This window comes from Pyrgilauda ruficollis, unplaced genomic scaffold (assembly GCF_017590135.1).
Source record: "Pyrgilauda ruficollis isolate IOZ18807 unplaced genomic scaffold, ASM1759013v1 scaffold6, whole genome shotgun sequence".
In the NCBI taxonomy this organism is placed as follows: Eukaryota; Metazoa; Chordata; class Aves; order Passeriformes; family Passeridae; genus Pyrgilauda; species Pyrgilauda ruficollis.
The window spans coordinates 10,172,518-10,191,114 of record NW_024527710.1 but is presented as its reverse complement, the minus strand read 5'-3'; the positions used below and the strand labels follow the sequence as shown (position 1 = coordinate 10,191,114).

Genomic DNA, 18,597 nt, shown 5'->3' with positions numbered 1-18,597 from the left:
GCGGGAGCGCGGCCCCGCCCCAGGGGCGGAGCAGGAAGCGCGCGTCGCCCCGCGGAGGTGCCCGGCAGCGGGAGGGCTGGGGGAGTGTGGGGTGTTCTCTCCGGGGCACGGACCGCCAGCCCGGGCAGTCTCCGGTGCTTGCTGGCTCCCCGTAAAGCCCGGTACTCGGTGCACGTCCACCCGGCAGCGGCTCGGTCGGGCTCCCGCCTCTGCTGCGGTTGAGCCCCGCAGCCCTTCGCCGTCTCCCGCCGTGCCCTGACCTGGCGCCGCTCTCCCGGCAGGTGCCCCGGCGGCAGCGCCCGCTCCGCCGCCCGCCCGGCATCTCTTCAGCGACCCGGCTGAGGTCCAGGCCCTGCGCCGGAATCTGCTCGCCTGGTACGACCGATGCAAGCGGGACCTTCCCTGGAGGGCTCTGGTAAGGAGAGACATCGGGAAGAGGGAATGGGGAACTACTTACACTGCCTTAGGGAGCCTGGCTGATGTGACCGGTCATGCATGGAAGTGCCCCCAGCTAGTCATGGCTGTGTTGTGGTGGGGGGTCTGGAGCCAGTCCTAGGTATGAAGAGTAAAAGAAGGGCACGCTTCTCAAATGTAACCTTCAAGAGGAGTACTTATCTCTGGCAAGGTTAGTCTAGCTGTGTTTTAATCCTGTTTTGTTCCTGCCTCTATGATACCCTGAAGCAGCAAGTGCTGCATGGAGAAGGTTTCCCATGTATTTGTTTTAAGCCTGCTGGATGTTTTTTTAGAGCTCCTGCCTGTTGTGTGCTTAGCCTGGCAGCAGTGGCTCGAGAGTCATTGTGGTGCTGAGCATGGGCATCAGCTTTACAGCAGAGTCTGAATGGTGGGATCTGCACAGCTCCTCTGTGGGATTTATATCTGTCTTCAGTTGCTTCCTATGCAGGCGGGCTCGGGTATGGGATAGGTCTCTGTGGGATTTTTTAACCTCCTAAGTAACTCTCCATGTGAGATTTCATCAGCAAGAAGGTGCTTTGGCTGTCACTTGATTAACCCAAACTCAGAACTTCTGAGTGCTTGGGGGAAATATTTTTTTAAATTTCAGATTCCATTGCAGTGTTCAGAACACACCATGGATTGTTGTATTTTACACGCAGGTCCCCTCTGCAGTGGGGTCCTGTGTCACCTTCTTTCTCACGCTTCATCTTCTTCCCCTTCCAGGCAGCGACGGAGCCGGATGCCGACAGACGGGGATATGCAGGTGAGGAGCAGGGACTGGCTGTGTGAGGCGTGGCTTTGTGTGCCATCCTGCCTGAGGTGGCCACGAGAGCCAGTGATTCCCCTTGCAGAGCACTGGGGGGTTGGAGAACCCACCTTGGGCCTGGGGGAGCTCCTGCGGGGTGGGAGGGTGTCCCATGCGCTGGATGCTGCGCAGGGTTTGTAGCCAGTGCTAACGTGGCCACAGCACGAGGTGTGGGTGGATTGGTGCCTCTGCTCTGACCCCTGCCCTGCTCCCTGCAGTGTGGGTGTCCGAGATCATGCTCCAGCAGACACAGGTGGCTACGGTGATCGACTACTACACCCGCTGGATGCAGGTGACTGCTCCTTGCACTGTCCTGTGCCCACAGGCTGCCCCTGTTGGAGACCTTGTTCACTGCCTGTGGCAGATGCCCAGTGGCAGAACTCTGCTTGTCCCTGACTTGTCCCTTTCCCCCTATCCTGCAGAAGTGGCCAACGCTGCAGGCTCTGGCACAGGCGTCCCTGGAGGTGAGCATCGCTGGGACCGGGTGCTCTCCCTGCCCTGTGGCCCTCCATTAACACTGTGCTGTGTCTCTGGGAGCAGGAGGTGAACGAGCTCTGGGCTGGGCTTGGCTACTACTCCAGAGGGAAGCGTCTGCAGGAAGCAGCAAGGAAGGTGCTGGAGTTGGGGGGAAGGGGCATTTCTGAAGCCCTCTGTGGCTGCTGGGCTGGTGCTGGCTCATGTCTGCCCTGCCTCACTGGGGCTGTGCTGCTGGCACAAGGCTGCAGAGGCTGGGATCCCATCTTCCCATGGGCAGAATGGGTTCCTTGCACACACCACCCCAGCTGCTTCTCTGAGCTTGGCCCCTTCCCTGCCAGGTGGTGTCTGAGCTGGCTGGCCGGATGCCCAGGACGGCCGAGGACCTGCAGAAGCTGCTGCCGGGCGTGGGCCGATACACGGCGGGAGCCATTGCATCCATCTCCTACGGACAGGTGAGAGCTGGTGACAGTGGGCACGTCTCCCCCTCGCCTGCCCAGCCCCACTCCTGACAGCTCCTGCTGCTGGGTCTCACAAGCCAAAGGCTCCCCAGGGTTGTGCTTGGCTCTCCCCCAACTTTGGGATGCATCACAGCCCCCACCCAGCTTGACCTGTGGGTTGGCCTCGTGTGTGTCGCTCTCCATCCTGGAAGCATCCCAGCTCCCTTCTTTGTCTGGAGCACCTCCCAGCATGGTAATGCCAGCTCCTGGTGCCAGGCTACAGGAGTTGTGGATGGGAATGTGATCCGGGTCCTGTGCCGCCTGCGATGCGTTGGTGCCGACTCCAGCAGCCCGGCTGTCATCGACCGGCTCTGGTAAGGGAAATGCTCTGTCTCTGGAGCTGTGCTGATTGTGGCTTAAAGGCAGGATCACCCAGGAGCCTTGGGGAGCTGAGCCTGTGAAGGGAGGCAGGTGTGGAGTGTGGGAACTCTTGGGAAGTTGGTGCTGCTGGGAGCAGTGGTGAAAGGAGCTGTGTTGCCTGTGCCCACCTAGGAGCTTCCCCCCGACAGGCAGGAGGCAGGCAAAGGTCCTGGCATGCTCTCCCCAGAGATCCCTGTGCCTCTCACTGCTGTTTCTCCAGGGACATGGCCAATGTCCTGGTGGACAGGAGTCGCCCAGGGGATTTTAACCAAGCCTTGATGGAGCTTGGGGCAACTGTGTGTGTGCCCAAATCCCCACTGTGTGGGGAGTGCCCGGTGAAGCAGCACTGCCAAGCATGGCGCAGAGTAAGTGTGGCCCCGAGGGTTTGCCATGCCTGGGGACAAGGTGGGCTGGCAGATGAGCCTCTCCTCACTTCTGTCCACCCTTGCAGGTGGAGAAGGAGCTGGCCTTTGCCTCTCAGAAGCTGCTTGGAAAAGCCCCCCCAGTGCCTGATGTTGAGGACTGTGGTAAGCATGAGGGGAGATCCCTGTTGTGGCTCCAGGTCTGAGCCCTGCAGCAACTGTTACACTGGTGTTTGCAGGTGTTGGGGACTGTCCCCTGTGCCCCCCAGCCACGGAGCCGTGGGACAGCAGCCTGGGGGTGACCAACTTTCCCCGGAAAGCAGCGAAGAAGCCGCCGCGGGTGATGCGGACGGCCACGTGTGTGCTGGAGCGGAGGGGCTGCCACGGGGCCCCAGAATACCTCATTGTGCAGAGACCCAGCTCAGGTAATGGGGCTGGGAAGGGGGGGGATGAAGGCACCACACAGCCCCTTCCCACCTCATGAGGGACAGAGAGAGCGGCTTTGGTTGCTGGGGTGGGGAAAGGAGCCCTTTGGGGCTGTGATGAGGCTCAGTGTCCCTGGACGTGTCCCTTGCTGTCTCATATTTCTGTCATGCCTCCTTCCCAGGTCTCCTGGCTGGACTCTGGGAGTTCCCAAGTCTCCTGCTGGCTCAAGATCTGCAGGAGGAGAAGGAGAGGGAGGAGCTGGCTGATCACCTCCAGGCCTGGATAGGGCGGCCCGTGGCAGCAGCAGGCCTGCAGTTTATTGGAGAGGTGAGCCTGGAGCTGGAGGGATGCAGCGAGTCCCCTGTGCTCAGCCATGGGGATGTAGCACACAGAAGAAAGGTCTCCCTTCCCCACTTGTCAGCCCTCCCAAGCTCTGCCCCACTGCTCAGGACCCTGGCAGGCTCAGTGCATTTTGCATCCCCCATTGCCTGCCAGCTGCCCATCTCGTGTGTCTTTCCATCCCCTCACAGGTCATCCACGTCTTCTCCCACATCCACCAGACGTACGTGGTCTACTCCCTGCACCTAGATGGGGATGTGACCCTGGACCCTGCCTTGTCCCCATCCCGCTGGGTGACAGAGGATGAGTTCCATACCTCGGCCGTGTCCACAGCCATGAAGAAGGTATGGGGGGTCCTTGGGCCTTTCCTCCCTTCCCTCAGTTATCTTGAGAAAACCCCTGGCATCCCCTCAGCTTCTCTGGGCTGTCCCAGCTGTTGTTCAGCTCTGGACTCTCTTGTTCTTCCTTCAGGTGCTGAAAGCTCATGAGAAGCAGTGCAGGAAGGAGAGCAGCCCTGTCAAGGTGAGCAGTGCTCCAGGGTGCCTGGGGCTCCAGTGCTGTGGGACAGCCTCTGGTGTGCTGTGCTGAAGGTGCCCTGGAGTTTGGGCCAAGCAGCATCCCCAGCCTGTGGCAGGGGAACTTGCCTGACTGGCACTGCCCCTGGGTGTCCCCAGTTCCCAGGGGGGATTCCTGGAGCCTGTGGGGGCCCCTGGGGTCTGGTTGAGCCCTGCTGTGTCTCCTGCAGGGCTCCAAGCGGAAGCGGGGGGCAAAAGCACAGGGAGCAGGCAGCCCCTGCCCTGGGACACAGCTCTCCATCCACGCCTTTCTCCGGGCACCGACGGGCCCGTGAGGCACTGACCTTCCTCGTGTGAGATACCAGAGCCTTCACTGGGCTCAGTCCTGCCCAGGGCCTGGCAGTGCTGTCCCTGTGCTGTAGCAAGCCCAGGACATGGCACTACAATGGTTTCTCACTCTTCCTTTCCCCTGCCTCCCCCGTGGGCATTGTGCCTGGTGCCACTGGTCCTGGTTTAATCCTGGAGCCAGACTTGCCCTCCCTCCTTGGATGGAGCCCTCCTGGTGCTACTCAGCCCCATACTGCCACCACTTTGGCACTGGGGACTCAGGGCAGCAGGGGTTTCTCTGCAGCAGTGGGAGCCACATGGCTCCTGCAGCCCTGTCCCCTGCCTGCATCTCATGCCCCAGCCAGTGACTGGGGCTGCTGCTGTACCCTCCCTTGTTTTTACTGGACCTGAAAATAAATTTTAAGTGCGTGGGGTTTTTTAAGTGACTGCCTGTGTTGCACTGTGCTAAGCTGGGAGTGTTGAGCAGCCTGTAGTAGAATTTGAAGATAGCCAACAAGACCCTTAGATCTGGGCTGGGGAGAGCACAGATTTCTTCACTAATGGACCCAAGAGCCCCTTGGCTGAGCATTAACTGCTGGTGACCCCAAATAAAGCACCCAGAACACCCCTCCTGCAAGGGCAGATATCAGCCCCCAAGGACTGTGCTGCTCCTGCCCACAGGCTGCTCCTCCCTGGGGCTGAACAACTGCCTCCAGGGCTTTTTGTAGGGTTTCATCCTCCTTTTATAATTTTTCTGTTGGGCTGCTCAGCACTCTTCATGCTGAGTGTGGTGCACCCTTGCAAATGCACAGTGCTGGGGGCTGGCAGGGACAGAGGACAGTCCTGGCGGGGTGCAAGGTGCAGCGATCTCAATTTTAGTGATATGCCCACTTTGAGTGATGGAAATGGCCATTTCATCCTTACCTGGCACTCAGCACGTCTTAAACAGGAGGATTAAAAACCCAAAGCAGTGCCTGTAAGTTAATTCTTTAATTGAGAGGAGGAAGAGGCCACCACTCGCCCCGCAGGGCTGGTCATGCTGTGGGTGGTAGCTGCCAGTAAGTGGCCATAATCCATGGCCTCTGGATTATCCACTCCCCTCAGGCAGCCCCTCATCTCTGTGTCTGGGGGTGTTTCTGTGCCAGCACACTCTTGGCCATGCTCTAGGCTCATGTCTCAATAAATTAAGCTGAAACTAAGGCAGAAAGTTCTTTATGTGTGGTTGATAAATTACTGGGAATGCAGGGCAGGGGAGCAATCCCACCCATCCTGGGGCATGCTCGCACCCCTGCTGGACTCGGCCCTGAGCATCTTGTTCCCACACTGAGTTGGCTCTGGATTGATCTGGAGCCAACCCTTGGTCCCTGCTCACCTGGGCCATGCCAGGGATGGGATCTCTACGGTCCTTGCCCCAGGGTTGGACTGGAGAAGATGGGGAGCTGAGGGAGGGGGACTGCAGCGTTGCACTACTGCTGCTGGTCCATGTAGACCTGCACAGCTTTCCACAGCGCCCGGATATTGCCTTCCCCAAAGCCGGGCGCTCCCCGACGGTCAATGAGCTCCAGGAAGAAGGTCTCCTCGGAGAAGATGGGATGGGTGAAGATCTGCATCAAATATTCTCCAGAGGGGCTCTCTGTGGCATCAGAGCCTGGCCAGCCCTTGTCCCCATGCACTGTGGTGTCCAGGAGGATGCCAAGCTCTGCCAGCACACGGGGGTCCTGCCCAGCTCCTCGGATCTCCTCCGCTTTGCCCCCCTGGCTGTAATACATGGTGGGGGGTGTGAAGAACCGTGCCCCCCGCTGCTGCAGAGCCCTGGTCGTGCTGACAATGTCAGTGGTGCAGAGGCCAACATGCTGGATCCCAGCCCCGCCGTGCTGCTCCAGGAACGTGTCAACCTGGTTGGTGCCACTCTGGGAGAGGGACTCGGCAAAGACCAGCTTGCAGCCGTGGGCTGGGGTGCCCTGGGCACTCTGCAGTGCGAGGAGCAGCATGCCCACCCCTTGCCCCCCCAGCACATACCCCTCAGCCGGCCTTTCCTGGGGGTTCAGCAGGAAGCGGTGGAAGCCGAAGCAGCGCTGGTACCAGTCCAGAGCCGCCCGGGCCCCGCCCCGGGGGCAGACATACGTGATGTGGTCAAAGTGAGTGATCTTGATCCCATCCCCTGTGGCTGAGGGGGCTCCTTGGATGGGCTGGAAGCCAGGCAGGAAGAGACCCCGGTAACAGGATCGGTCCAAAAGGGTGTGGCTGATGTTGCCCACGACAGAGCTCACCACGCCGTAGGTGACAGAACCAGCGTCATCACTCAGCTCAGTGGGGGGCACCAGCAAGGAGCATCCCTGGCTCTGCAGCCACTTGCAGAGCCCCGGCACATCATCCACCTCAAAGCAGACGTTGGAGGCCGTGCCCAAGGTGGGCTGGGGATCTACATCATAGAGGAAGTCACGGGATGAGGTGCTGGCAGGTGTCAGGCGCTCGTTGACGAGGAAGATGGCAGATTCCCGTTGCAAGGCCAGCTGCCGGACACGCGGCGTCTCCCGCACGGCCACTGGCTGGAAGCGAAAGGTGTTGGCCAGGTGCTGGCCCCAGCCCTGCCTGTAGGGCAGGTGGAGGGAGATGAAGCAGGGGCGGCTCAGCAAGGCTGCCATGGCTGCAGGGAGGACGCAGGGGGTCAGGGGGGCTGCTGGCCCTGGGGAAAAGCCATTCCCCCCACCTTGCACAGAGCCCATCTGTGTTTGCAAGCACAGATGCATGTGTGTGTAAACTCACACCTTTTAAATGTGTGCTTTTAAATAAGTGGGTCTCAGGAGCCAATTTGCACTGTGAAAGGCCACCCACCTTCAGGACCAGCTACAAAGAGCTGCCCAAGGATGCCAAGCCTTCCTGCCAGCCTTCCACTCTGCTGCCCTGCCCCATGCTTGAGGTCCCAGAGCAGGAAAGCCCCAAGCCCTGGGTGCAGCCCTGCGGGTCCCCTCTGGAGCCATGTGTCCTTTGGGAGTGCCGCAGGGAGGTCAGCAGGGATTCCCAGTGGAGGAGGTGTGCTGCACGTGTAATCAAGATTATGGGGACAAGGGTTATGGTGGGAATGTCCTGTACCAGGAACATAGACTGGTAAATATGGAGCAACACACTGGTTACAGCTAAAGCGCTCCTGTGCTGCCCCAGCGCCTGTCAGGTGTGTCCCTCCAGTGGAGGGGAGCACTGGGGTCGTGACAGGCTGATGTGCCCTTCCCCTCCCCAACAAGGACAGCGTGGAGCCACCACGCTCTCTGCAACAGTCCGGGAACAATGACCTTGCCCTAGGGGCACAGAGGAGGGACACTTCGGGAAAGTGACCTTCCTCCCCATCCATCCAAATACCTGTGATGCTCAAGGGGGAAAAAAGATCTGCCCAAAACCCCCATCGGAATCACCTCTCCAGAGCACCCACTGAGGCTTCCAGACCCCATGGCATGCACGAGCCGCTCTGGCCAGTCCTCACAGGTGTGCAGTGGGCTGGGGGCCACACACCTGCTGAAATATTCCCTTTCACCTGCCCGCTTGAAGGGGCTGTGTGTACCCAGCTCCTTCCCACCAGCCCAGAGCGGAGGGACCGCGTGGAGCCCGGCGAGCACATGGGCAGGGGCCGGCGCTCCTTGCCTCCGGCCCTGCTTCCCGCTGCGCACCGCGGCACCGGCACGATCCCCGCTCCGCTCCCGCCGGCCCCGCTCCCCGCGCCCGCCCCGCCACCTCCGTGCCCGCGGACCCCGCTCGCCCTCGGGCTGCGGCTCACCGGGGTCAAGGCTGCGGGCGAAGGGGACGCCGGGCAGCGCCGGCGCGGGGGCGGTTCAGCTCGCTCCGCCCCGGCATGCACCAGGCACGGCGCGCCGGGCACGGCGCCGGCACGGCCCGGGCCGGCCGCGGGAGCGCTCCCGGTGGGGGAGCGGGGAAATCGCCCCGGGCAGAGATGGGGCCGGCACACGGAGAACGCGCTGCCCGCTGCGGGTGCCGCGGTTTGCGGGCGAAAAGCCGCCCAGGCTGAAAACCGCAGGCACCCCGGCTCGGGATTAGCCGAGGGGAAGAGGGAAGCGCCTGGCAGGCGGTGGCCTGGGCTCCCCGGGGCACAGCTCGTGTCTGTGCAGGGTCATTCCCTGCCAGCCCGAGTCCCGGGACATGAACGGGGGAAACGCGCCCCTGCTCAGTGCTGGGGTACCCGGTGGGGACTTGGAGGGAACAGCGTGCGGGTGGGGGGTGACAGCCCGGCGGAAAGTCCGGTGTCAGTCATGAGGGACTCATCACCAGCCCAGCCCGCGGCCCCACATCCTTGCAGACACTGCTGGGCCCCTCAAGCCCCTCAGCAGCGATCCCCTCTCCCCCTGCTGTTTTCAAACGAATTCCCATTCTGTGTGTGCCTGGGATCATGTTCTGCCCCCGCTGTGACTATGGCTGCTTGCCCTTCCCCGCCTTATCATGTTTTTGTACGGATCCCAGGTACAATAAACTGCTCAAATATTTGCAGAGATGTCCTTGTGCTGCCAGAGTGGTGAGCTCTTCTTGTTTGGTTGGGGGGTGGAATCCAGTGTCGCTGTGATTTCCCAAGGAAGCACCGACACTACCACAGCCCCACCAGTGTGGGGCCGGACAGGAGGCATGGAACTGGACACTGGGGAGTTGCTGTGGGGCCACGCTTGGCCTGAGAACGGCCATGGGCACAACAGAACAGCCCGGCTTTTGAGGTGACACCCCACAGGGCAGGGAGCTCCAGCACCCCGGTGTGTATGGGAGGCACCATCTTTTTGCCTGCAGCGTAGCCGAGATGGCACTGTCGGCTCCTGTGGCACCTGTGCAGGCATGGCACTGTTGGAGGTCACCCCACCGTGGTGGTGCAACCCTTTGGGGTAAGCAATGTCCTTGGCAACGTCCCCCGGCCCTGCTGTGCCTGCGAGGTTTGGAGCCGCTGTGTCCATCTCTTCGTGCAGCACCGCCTGTCACCCTGCGGCGTCAGCCCGGCACCAGGCACCGCTTTGCTCCGGCACGGCTTGGGCTGGGCTGCGGCAGCAGCACCCCGAGGCCACATGGCACCGACCGGGACAGTGCCTGCCTTGTCGCTGTCCCCTCGAGGCAGGCGGGGGTGGCCGGGGCGCAGTCCCCGCTCCAGCCAGGCTCTTCTCCTCCCTTCTGGGCGGGGAGAGTGGTCAGGAGATAAAAGGGGGACCAGGGCCAGCTGGAAGTTGCTGAAAGCTGCTGGGGCCCGGAGCGAGGGAGGACGGCAGCGAGGAGAAGCGCGGTATGGAGGGCTCGTTCTCGCGGGGAGAGGGCTGGGGAGTGGGGGCACATCCACCCTGAGCAGATCCTGCAGCTCCCTGCTCCCTCCCCACACTATCCCCTCCAGACCCATATCTTCCCCCTTGCCCATTGAGTGTGCTGGGTATTAAAGGGATGGGGAATATCCTGGGGTGGACAGAGTTAGGGGGCTGTTGGAGAACAGGGCTTCAGGCAGATGTTGGGAGACTCAAGGGCTTTAAAGGCTCTGTGTACCCCCAAAGCACTTTGTGGGGCACCAAGGACTCTCAAGGTGACCTGAAGGTGAAACTATCTCTGTCCCAGTGACTGCTCACTGGCATCTGAGATGATGAGGGCTGTATCCCTGCTCCCTTCTGGGGCAAAGACAGTCCTCTCTCTGGGGCTGGGTTTGTTTTGAGGGATCAAAGAAATGGAGAAGGCCTGTGGGAGGAGGAGCACCTTCGCCTCTTGAGATGTGGAGTGGATGTTCACTGCCAGGGGAGAACAGGATGCTGTGGCACTGGGTGCCCACAAAAGACAGTAGCAAGGAGCCCAATTCCCCATCTTGTCCCCCTTTCCTTGCCCCCTGGGATGGGGGTCCCAGTGCCAGGATCAGGCCAACACTGTCCACAGCCCTTGTCTGTCCTGGAGCTGGGTGCAGGGAGGTATTTTGGGGTTGCAGTGGATCTGGGAGGAGAGTAACACCCCGTGTCCCTCTGCCAGGGCCGGGGTCCAGGATGGGGCTGCTGGTGCTGGCCCTGGCCGCCTGGCTGGGGCTGGGGCTGGCCTCGGCCTCCGAGGAGACGGCCAACAGCAGCCGGATCTGCCAGGAGGCACCGGCCTGGACCATCAATGGCTCGAGCCCCATGGAGGGGGCGGCAGGGCAGGTGACGGTGGTGGCCCTGCTGAAGGCCAGCTGACAGTTCTGCCTGAGGCAGGCCCACAGGTGAGCCGCGCTCCCCCTCCCCACAGCACTCCCCGCCACCTCGGGGGCGGACGGCAGCCCCTGCCCCGGCAGCCCCTCCCAGCGCCTCCTTGCCGCAGCCTCGGGGGCCTGCGGGAGCGGCTGGCCCGGCAGGGCACGGCCCATGTCCGCTACATGATCGTCAACGAGAAGGCGCCGCTGTCCCGCGCCATGCTGCCGGAGCTGCGGCGCCATGCCCCGCCCGGCGTCCCCGTCTTCCAGCCGGAGCAGGAGGACCCTGACGTCTGGCAGGTCCTGGGGGGTGACAAGGACGACTTCCTTGTTTATGACCGGTGAGTGTCCCCCGACTCGCCTGAGGCTTTAATGGGCGTTACAGAGCGTTTGATGGGCTTCCAAAATTCCCTCTCGTGGCTGGGCTGAGGGGATTCCAGACCCCCGTCTTGAGCCAGGCCATGACTTCTCCCCGCAGGTGTGGCCGCCTGGCTTTCCACATCCAGTTGCCCTTCAGCTTCCTCCACTTCCCCTATGTGGAGGCAGCCATCCGCTCCAGCCACATCAAGGACTTCTGTGGCAACTGCTCCCTCTACCCCAACACTACCCAGGAGGTAAGAGCTGGAATGCTGGCTGCAGCCGGGATCCCTGCTGTCCTTGGCACTGCACATCAGCAAGAGCAACCTTATCACCGTGTTGGGGATGGGCTCTGGGTTGGCAGCTGCCCTCAGATGTGTTTGAGAGGGAAGGTGATGGAAGGTCTGGAATAAGGGCACTTAAATAGGTCAGAGCTTTCCGGTTGAAAAGGAATTGACTAAAGGGGTCATATCCTATGTCTGGGAATGCTAACTAGGACTGTTCCCATATAAGAAAGGGCAGGCAGTGGATGCAGAGGTGGCAAGCTCAGAGCAAAGAAAAGGCTGTAGCTCTGAGCTTGGCAGGCGATTAGTCACTTCCCAGGAGACAAATACATCCAGAAATACTGAATGCTAATTCCCGTTTCTGGACCACAGGCAGCTTGAGCCAAGGGACACAAGTGTAGAGGCTTGTGCCCTGTGTGCTTCAGCCTCTCCTGTCCTCCCTGTGCCCTGGGCCAGGGCTGGAGAGCATTTGCTCTGACCCACAGTTTTCTGATTGATGAATGCTGGTCTGCCTTCTTCCCGGTTCACAGCTGTGCTCCCAGGCTTTCTGCTGGGTTCTGTGGGCGTTCCCATACCACACCAGCCCTTGTGTTACTTTCCTCAGGCTAACAGCACCATGGAGGGCCCTGCAACCCCGAGCTCCCTTCCTGAACATGAGGGGATGGAGTCAGAGACCCCCATCCACCACCACAAGCCCCTCCATCCTCACCACCATCACGAGGTCAACAGCGAGAGAGACACAAACCCAAGTGAGGACCACAAACCTGCTACCCATGCCCACCAGCACCACGGCGACCATGGCCGGCTCCATCACAAGGGGAAGAAGAAGAAGGAGAGGGATGAGCATTAAACCAGGCTGGGCAGCCTTGCAGAACCCAGTAGTGTGCAGACGACCCCAACTCACTTCACAGAGGCATGGAAGGACTTGCTTTGGGCTGCTGGTAACCAGCAGCGCTGGTTTAACAACTCCCTCCAGCAAACCCCCTGTGGGTTGCCCTCCTACGCTGTGATAGGGATGGAAATTCCCCTCGGACCCTGCTCAGTGCTGCATTTTCAGCCCCAGGGCTCAGTTCTGAGCTTTCATCTGCCACTGCCTGCCTTTCTGTGCTCAATGAAGCCCGCTGTGCAAACCAGGAGGTCCCTGGTCATTGCTGGCTGACACTGCACAGAGCAGCAGGGCGGGGCTGGAGGGGCCAGAGCTGGGATGGGAGCAGCACTGCTGGCATCCTCTGCCCATCCAGACACTCGTGGGTGTGCTGGAATCCCTGGGTTTCCTGGCCAGGGAGCGAGGGGAGGGACAGCGTGTGCCCCGCAGGACATGGTCCCAGGGGACTGAGGGCACGAGGAGCGGTGGGATGTCGCAGCTCCCCGCGGTCCAAACCCTGTACCCCGTGGCTGTCCCATCCCCACAGACCGTGCACACGGGTATGTGCAGTGGGGCTGGGTGGCCGCAAGATGGTGGCCTTGTCCCCTCTTGGAGACCCAGGGGCTGTGTGCAACGTGCACAGCTCCGGGAGGACAGGGTGAGGATCCTGAGGTCTGCCCTGGGGGTAAGTGAGGTGGGAGGGCAGCGTGGATGTCCGGAGTGCGAATAAAACCTCTGTGAAGTGACCACTGCTCCGTTTGGCCTCTGGTGGCCCCGGGGATGTCTTGCTCAGTGCAAGTCTGTGCCCTGGGCACAGGGAGAGACAAAGGGCTGGTGATGTAGACCCCAAAGTGCAGCAGCCAGGCATGGTTTACATCCCCTGAGCAGGAGTTGGAGGTAAAGGGGTTGAAGACTGAAGAGAAGTCTTCTTCAAGAGAAGACCCCATCTCTTCCTATCTTCTGGCTGCCTCCCAGGATGGGAGTCCAGGACATTAACACTGTGCTGCTTGGAGGATGTTTGGCTTGGCACCTCCATAGGTGCCAGCTTCTAGGTGTGATGTTGGGGTGCCTGCCCCAAGCTGCTGCTGGTCACCACATGCAGTCCAAAGTCACCATGGGCATCTTGTCCCCAGTGCCCAGACCAGTCCCCATTGCGGGCACATCATGGGGCTCCCCACCCCCGGCAGTGGGTGCTGTGCCCCTGGCAGGCAGTCACACCTGTGACCTGTGGTGTCCCAGGCCTGTCTCTGCCTTTTACTCCAGCTCCATCCATCATCCCCACACACCCCTACTCAACGCCTCTCCAGGCCCTGCAGCCTGAGTGGGGAGCAGAGAGATGATTTTCTGCTCAGTGTTTTCATGGTGCTGTGTCCCAGTGCTGGGTTTCTGCACCCTGTCTCTGCTGAAGGATGCTCTGCACAGTGACTGGGACAAGAACCAGGGTGAAAAAGAGCTGTTTCTCACAGGGATGAGAGCAATGGGATCAGATGTGTCTTTTTTACCAGCCAGGCTTTCCCACAGGGTACTGGCTGAGACTCTACTCCCCCTCCTCCATCTCTCCTCCCCCATCCTCCTCTACCTGCTCCCAGTAGCCTGCAAGGGCACCTCTGTCTGCTGCTCCTGCCATCAATATTGAGGTTATCTTTTTCTTCTGGCAGCTGCTGTAATTGAAACAAAGCAGGCCGGGCCTCACGGGCTCAGCTCCTCTCGCTCATTTTGCTGGTGCTGCTGAGACAACTAATTCATCTTATCGATGCATGCTTGGCCTCTTTTCCACCAGATCCAGGCAGAGTGGTCTCCCTGCCACGGCTGGTAGGAGCAGACTGTGTTCCTGTGGCATGCTGCTGGGTGCTGCTCTTATCCAGCCTCTGGTCCTTGGCTCACCTCAGCTGGGTGCTGGCCCCCAGCAGAAGATGCCAGAGGAGCCATTCAGGGAAAGAGGTGAAGATTGGAAGGATGCTGATTACTTTAATTTCTTTGCCTTCTGATGCATTATCAGCACTTGTATTGAATTCCACATCCTTTCCTTCTGCCGCTCCTAAAGGTGTCCTTGCCAAGGAGGTGACAGGTGATGAGTGGGGCATACAGGGATTTGCATTCCCTCACTGATGACCAGTGCTGCAATTAACCGTGGCAGAGAGAGGGATCCCATCTGGTGCTGGGTGTGTAGTCCACTGCAACAGCTACCATTTGCTTACCTCCCAGCAGACAAATTTCCTGAAAGCTTGGGTGGGCATTTTGCTCTGGGTAGGGACGTTGAGGTGTGGGAAAGAGCTGTCACATTGTTTGGATGACGTCCTACATGATCGAGTAAGGGCAAGGCTTTAGGGCGAAACTGATCCTATTCCATATATTATTGTCCAAAGACCTGAAGGGTTTGGAGTGCCATGCTTGGGGCCTCTCTGACAGGATTCACCCCTGAAAGATGCCAGAACCTGGAGCTCTGCAAATCCTGTCAGTGTCTGTACTCCTGTGATGCTGAGGGAGAGCTTTGCTCTGGGTGGGGTGGAAAGGGGTTTTGGGCGAGGAAACAGGCTCTCTACATCACCAATGTCTTGGAGAGTGATGGTGTAAGTAGAGTCAGAGAGCTCCAAGGAATCCTCACCTGTTGGGAAGCTGGCTCAGCTGGGGGGTCAAGGGCCAGGAACAAGGGCTGACTTCAGGTTCTAGCAGTCCTTGGTACCCTGTTATCTGTGGCTGTGCCACCACCCTGGAGGAGGATGCACCGTGGTACCCTGGTACCCATGGCTGTGCCACCACCCTGGAGGAGGACAGATGTCAGTTTCATGTCACATGAAGCCTTGGCCCTGTGTGCTGTTCCTGCCGAGGGCCGGGCAGATCCTCTCGTGAAAGGAGGAACAGCCAGTCCTAATGTCAACAGAGGCCTCTTGTGCAGCGATGCTGTGTCAAGAAGAGGAATGGGTCCCTCCTCCTCCGCCCATTCATCTGGCAGCCGGGGCTGGCATGCTGCCAAGCCAGGCTGCTTTGGAAACATTTCATTGAGGAGGCAGCTGAGCCTAGGAAAACAGAATGAAAATATACAGAGGGATCACTGTTGTTAGGCAAAATAAATGCAGGCGGCTGCATTTTTGTCCCCCAAGTCCAGCCCAGTCGGGCCCCTCTGGCTTCTCTGGGGTCAGGGTGGCTGCTGCTGCCTGGGGGTGGCAGCCATCTATCTCCATTGTGGGTTAGGAGCTGGGGAATGAGACCTGGAGAGGTCATCCGTGATTTTGGCCAGCTTGCTGATGACCCTGGTGAAGAGGCCCAGATTCATTTTGGTGTAGCGTTGCCCAAGGAGATGGGACAGAGCAGAGAAACAGCAGCAGGGATGAGCCAGCAGCAGGGACTCATGGTCCCTGCGTGGCCACCAGTGCAGGGGGGGTTGATGGTAGTGATGCAGGGGCTGCAGAAATGAGTCAGATTTTGCCCACATTCATTCCCATCTCTCTCTTCAGCAACAACCATGGGACCAGGCTGGGCAGGACAGAGTCCAGTCCCTGTGTTTTCAAAGCCCAGTTGCTTGGTATGCCCCATCTTCTGTCTGCTGGCAGAGGGAGAGCAGAGTCATCCCAAAGCAGCCCCCAGGGACAGAGGGTGGAGGTGCCTCTCTGACTTTGGAGCAAAGCTGCATACAACAGGTTTGCCTCTCCTGTTGTTTCTTCCTGTAACCTCTCTCCTTCCTCCAAAGGTGTTCAAGCCACTCCATGGCCATTTGATGACCTACAAGAGACTAATCCCAGCTCTTTCTCTCCCTCCTGGTGGGTCCAGAGTGATTTGGAGGAGGCAGAGCTGGAGCTCCAGCCCCATGGGATACTAAGGCTGTCACCCCTGCATAGCTTTGTGTGGCATCACCTCCTGTCTTTGTCCGCCCAGCACAGTCTGGTTCTGTTATTTACAGCTTAGATCAGGGGGTTGAAAGAGCCCAGTGTGAGCAGAAAAAGCCCAACCCACACTCTGGGAGAGACATCTCACCAGGTCAGCTCATGCGTGGATTTGCAGGCAGGTGCCCAGGGCTGAGACTGGATCTTGCCCTGCTCCTTGTGTTTGTAGGAGCTTTGCTAAGATTCAGGCTCCCTCCTGCTCTCCTGCCAGGAAAGCAGACAGCAAGATAATCCTTTTCTGCTGTGTGAAGGGTGATTTGCCGTGTGTCTCTCCACATGACTCTCCTGGAAACAGGTTGACTGTGAGGCTGGCTTCCCAAATCCCACTGCTGAAAGCAGCCTGGGATGATGGCAGATGTGACAGTGAAGGCCCTCACTGCAGCTGAAGAGCCATAGCTTGGTAGAGCTGCCAAAATGCCTGGCTCCAACTTCCCATCCAGCTGGACCCTGTGATCCACTCGTGTTCCAAAGCCAGGGCAGACCCCATACTAAAGGCTAACAGAAGCATTGTTTACCCCTTGCTTTGCCATCATTTATTCATACTCTTGTAGCCTGAAAAAACAAATTTATTTTAGTGTCCCTAATTCAGGGGTAGGAACTTCAGTGGCTGAAAGGGGGAGGTGGTGGCCCAGGAAGGTTGTTTTCTGCTGAGCTCAGCCCTGAGACAGCCAGCCTGGCTGGGGTGGACATCTCTCCAGTGTGGGACTGAGTAACTTTCTGGAGCAGTCTGCGCTTTTAGGCTCTGTGCTGGAGAGGTGGCTGTTCCTCCTGGGAGCCAAGGGTCTTCGCCCAGCAGCTCCTCTGTGCTTAATTGCTGTCTGCACAGCAAATGCATTTGCTGGAAGGGTGCTGAAATCTCCGTGGCAAGACAGAGGCTCAGCACATTGCTATCTTACAGGGGCTGGGGGAAGCAGCCCTGGCAAGCCAGAGATGTAATGTCATGTGTAGAGAAAGGTAACAACAGCTTCTGACAACCAGAAATCTCTGTCTAGGTACAAGGGGGTGTCTGGGTCTGCATCATCCCAGCCTGAGCAACCCCAGAGACACACAGGCAAGTAGAGCTGTTCCTGGATTGACATGAGGGTTAGAACAGCCATCCCACACCTGATCTTGGAATTCAGCCTGTGCTTGGAGAGGGGAGATGGTACTTTCAGTCCTTGCATTTCTCTTTTGAGTACACAGACAATTGCAGTCACACCTGAAGGAGGTCTTTGAGCTTGTCAGTTCTGGAAAGTTTCATAAAATAACTGGCTGGCTAGCAAAAAGCCACTTTATTAGAGTCCCTGCTGGAAGAGGAGCACAGCAATAACTCAGCGCTAATGAATCAGTGGAGAATCCACAGGGGATTTGAACAGTTTGACAGCAAAAAGCTCCAACTCCAGTCTGTGCTTTGTTGGAGACCTTACTAGGCACTGGAAAATCTAAAAATGGTGCTAAACTCCATGGGCAACCAAATCAAGGTGTCCCTCCTCTTGCTTGTGAGGCCAAATATTTCATAAGACAGTGCTCTCTGTCTCGTCCTGGACATTGGATCTATGGGGGTGCTAAGGAATAACTGTCCTGGCCAGTAGACTTCTCTGCTCCCAAGTGCATTAAGGCAGGGGAGCTGCAGTTATTCCCTGTGTCCTTTCCCTTCTGCCTCTGCTCTGAACAGCATCAGCAACATAGGAAAGGCAAAAGCAGCCACACTTCCAGTGAGTAGTGTACAATGGAGGCTGTAGCAGGGAGTTTGGCTGCCGAGAAGTCTGTCTTTGGCTGCTTCGGAGCAGCAAATCCTCTGGATGGCTGGAGCAGGAGCTTGGTGTCTGCCTGCACTTTACTGTCCTGTTCCTTTCCCATCATTAATTGGCCATAAAGCTTCTTCTGCCCTTGTGTATCTTCATCTGTCACCACAGGACTTCCCTGGTGCTCCCTGGGCCTTGCAAAGCTCTGCTGTCATCTCTAAAGGCTCCACCGTGTCACTTGTGTTAGTGAGGGCACAACATTGACTGTTGGGAGTCAAAGCAATGTCAAAGCAGCATGGGAGCATCCAAGAGAGGGGAGGATGCCCAGAGAAAGGCAGTCTTTCTGCTGAGGATGGAGTTTGGGCATGATGGAGAGAGAGGAGAGCAGCTACATAAAGGTGTGCAGGTGGGAGCAGCCAAGGAGGTGGCATCCCCTTGGGCTGAGATGTGGCACCAGCCATCACTTGCCTTGACTGCCATAAAACAAGCTGCACAGCTGCCAGGAAGCCCACAGAGGCATCTCATCAGCACCCCTGTCCTTTCTCCTTTTTATAGTCATTGAATTTCGTTTCTAGGAAGATGAAAGCGGTTTTCTTATCCACAGCATCTCCACCTTAAAGCTGGGCTTCTGATTGAGCTGGCACCCAAAGAATTTCCGAGGATATTGCATTGCATTGCTGCCTGACTGTGGTCTAGAGCCCCCGGGGCTCCAGCCCCTTGGTCAGTCAATTTTCTAGCCAGGGACTCAAA

At 58.8% G+C, this 18,597-nt stretch overlaps 3 protein-coding genes across 6 annotated transcripts; 2 read left to right on the top strand and 1 right to left on the bottom strand.

Annotated features, from left to right (window-relative positions):
• The first annotated feature begins 6 nt into the window (after positions 1-6).
• On the top strand, positions 7-4,994 carry MUTYH (mutY DNA glycosylase). Of its 2 annotated transcripts, none has more exons than XM_041483417.1 (15): positions 7-57; positions 282-415; positions 1,177-1,216; positions 1,477-1,550; positions 1,681-1,722; positions 1,799-1,870; positions 2,074-2,187; positions 2,449-2,546; positions 2,813-2,957; positions 3,044-3,119; positions 3,194-3,379; positions 3,562-3,707; positions 3,911-4,063; positions 4,191-4,241; positions 4,465-4,994. In XM_041483417.1, exons 4-15 carry the CDS (start codon positions 1,494-1,496, stop codon positions 4,567-4,569), a joined length of 1,245 nt encoding a protein of 414 aa, XP_041339351.1. In that variant the 5' UTR covers positions 7-57; positions 282-415; positions 1,177-1,216; positions 1,477-1,493; the 3' UTR covers positions 4,570-4,994. The 2 variants fall into 2 exon arrangements, with proteins under 2 accessions (XP_041339351.1, XP_041339350.1); XM_041483416.1 differs by having other exon boundaries at positions 39-168.
• Positions 4,995-5,128: 134 nt separating this feature from the next.
• HPDL (4-hydroxyphenylpyruvate dioxygenase like) lies at positions 5,129-8,400 on the bottom strand. 3 transcript variants are annotated; one of them, XM_041483413.1, is made up of 2 exons: positions 8,331-8,400; positions 5,129-7,208 (listed from the first exon to the last, which is right to left on the bottom strand). In XM_041483413.1, exon 2 carries the CDS (start codon positions 7,204-7,206, stop codon positions 6,028-6,030), a length of 1,179 nt encoding a protein of 392 aa, XP_041339347.1. In that variant the 5' UTR covers positions 7,207-7,208; positions 8,331-8,400; the 3' UTR covers positions 5,129-6,027. The 3 variants fall into 3 exon arrangements, with proteins under 3 accessions (XP_041339347.1, XP_041339349.1, XP_041339346.1); XM_041483415.1 differs by lacking the exon at positions 8,331-8,400 and adding an exon at positions 7,972-8,236; XM_041483412.1 differs by lacking the exon at positions 8,331-8,400 and adding an exon at positions 7,397-7,953.
• A 1,349-nt stretch (positions 8,401-9,749) lies between these two features.
• Positions 9,750-12,988, top strand: LOC121362218 (selenoprotein Pb-like). Its single transcript, XM_041483549.1, has 5 exons — positions 9,750-9,824; positions 10,544-10,766; positions 10,865-11,077; positions 11,215-11,350; positions 11,982-12,988. The coding sequence occupies exons 2-5, from the start codon at positions 10,558-10,560 to the stop codon at positions 12,225-12,227; spliced, it is 804 nt and encodes a 267-aa protein (XP_041339483.1). The 5' UTR covers positions 9,750-9,824; positions 10,544-10,557; the 3' UTR covers positions 12,228-12,988.
• The last annotated feature ends 5,609 nt before the right edge of the window (positions 12,989-18,597 follow it).

Bases quoted from the DNA above. Each gene is read 5' to 3' on its own strand.
- MUTYH (XM_041483417.1), top strand. From the start codon at position 1,494: ATGCTCCAGCAGACACAGGTGGCTACGGTGATCGACTACTACACCCGC. The intron at 1,723-1,798 runs GTGAGCATCGCT...CTCTGGGAGCAG, and splicing joins TGGCACAGGCGTCCCTGGAG to GAGGTGAACGAGCTCTGGGC. The intron at 3,708-3,910 runs GTGAGCCTGGAG...ATCCCCTCACAG, and splicing joins GCCTGCAGTTTATTGGAGAG to GTCATCCACGTCTTCTCCCA.
- HPDL (XM_041483412.1), bottom strand. From the start codon at position 7,910: ATGGATGGGGAGGAAGGTCACTTTCCCGAAGTGTCCCTCCTCTGTGCC. The intron at 7,209-7,396 runs GTGGGTGGCCTT...TCCTCCCTGCAG, and splicing joins CTTTGTAGCTGGTCCTGAAG to CCATGGCAGCCTTGCTGAGC.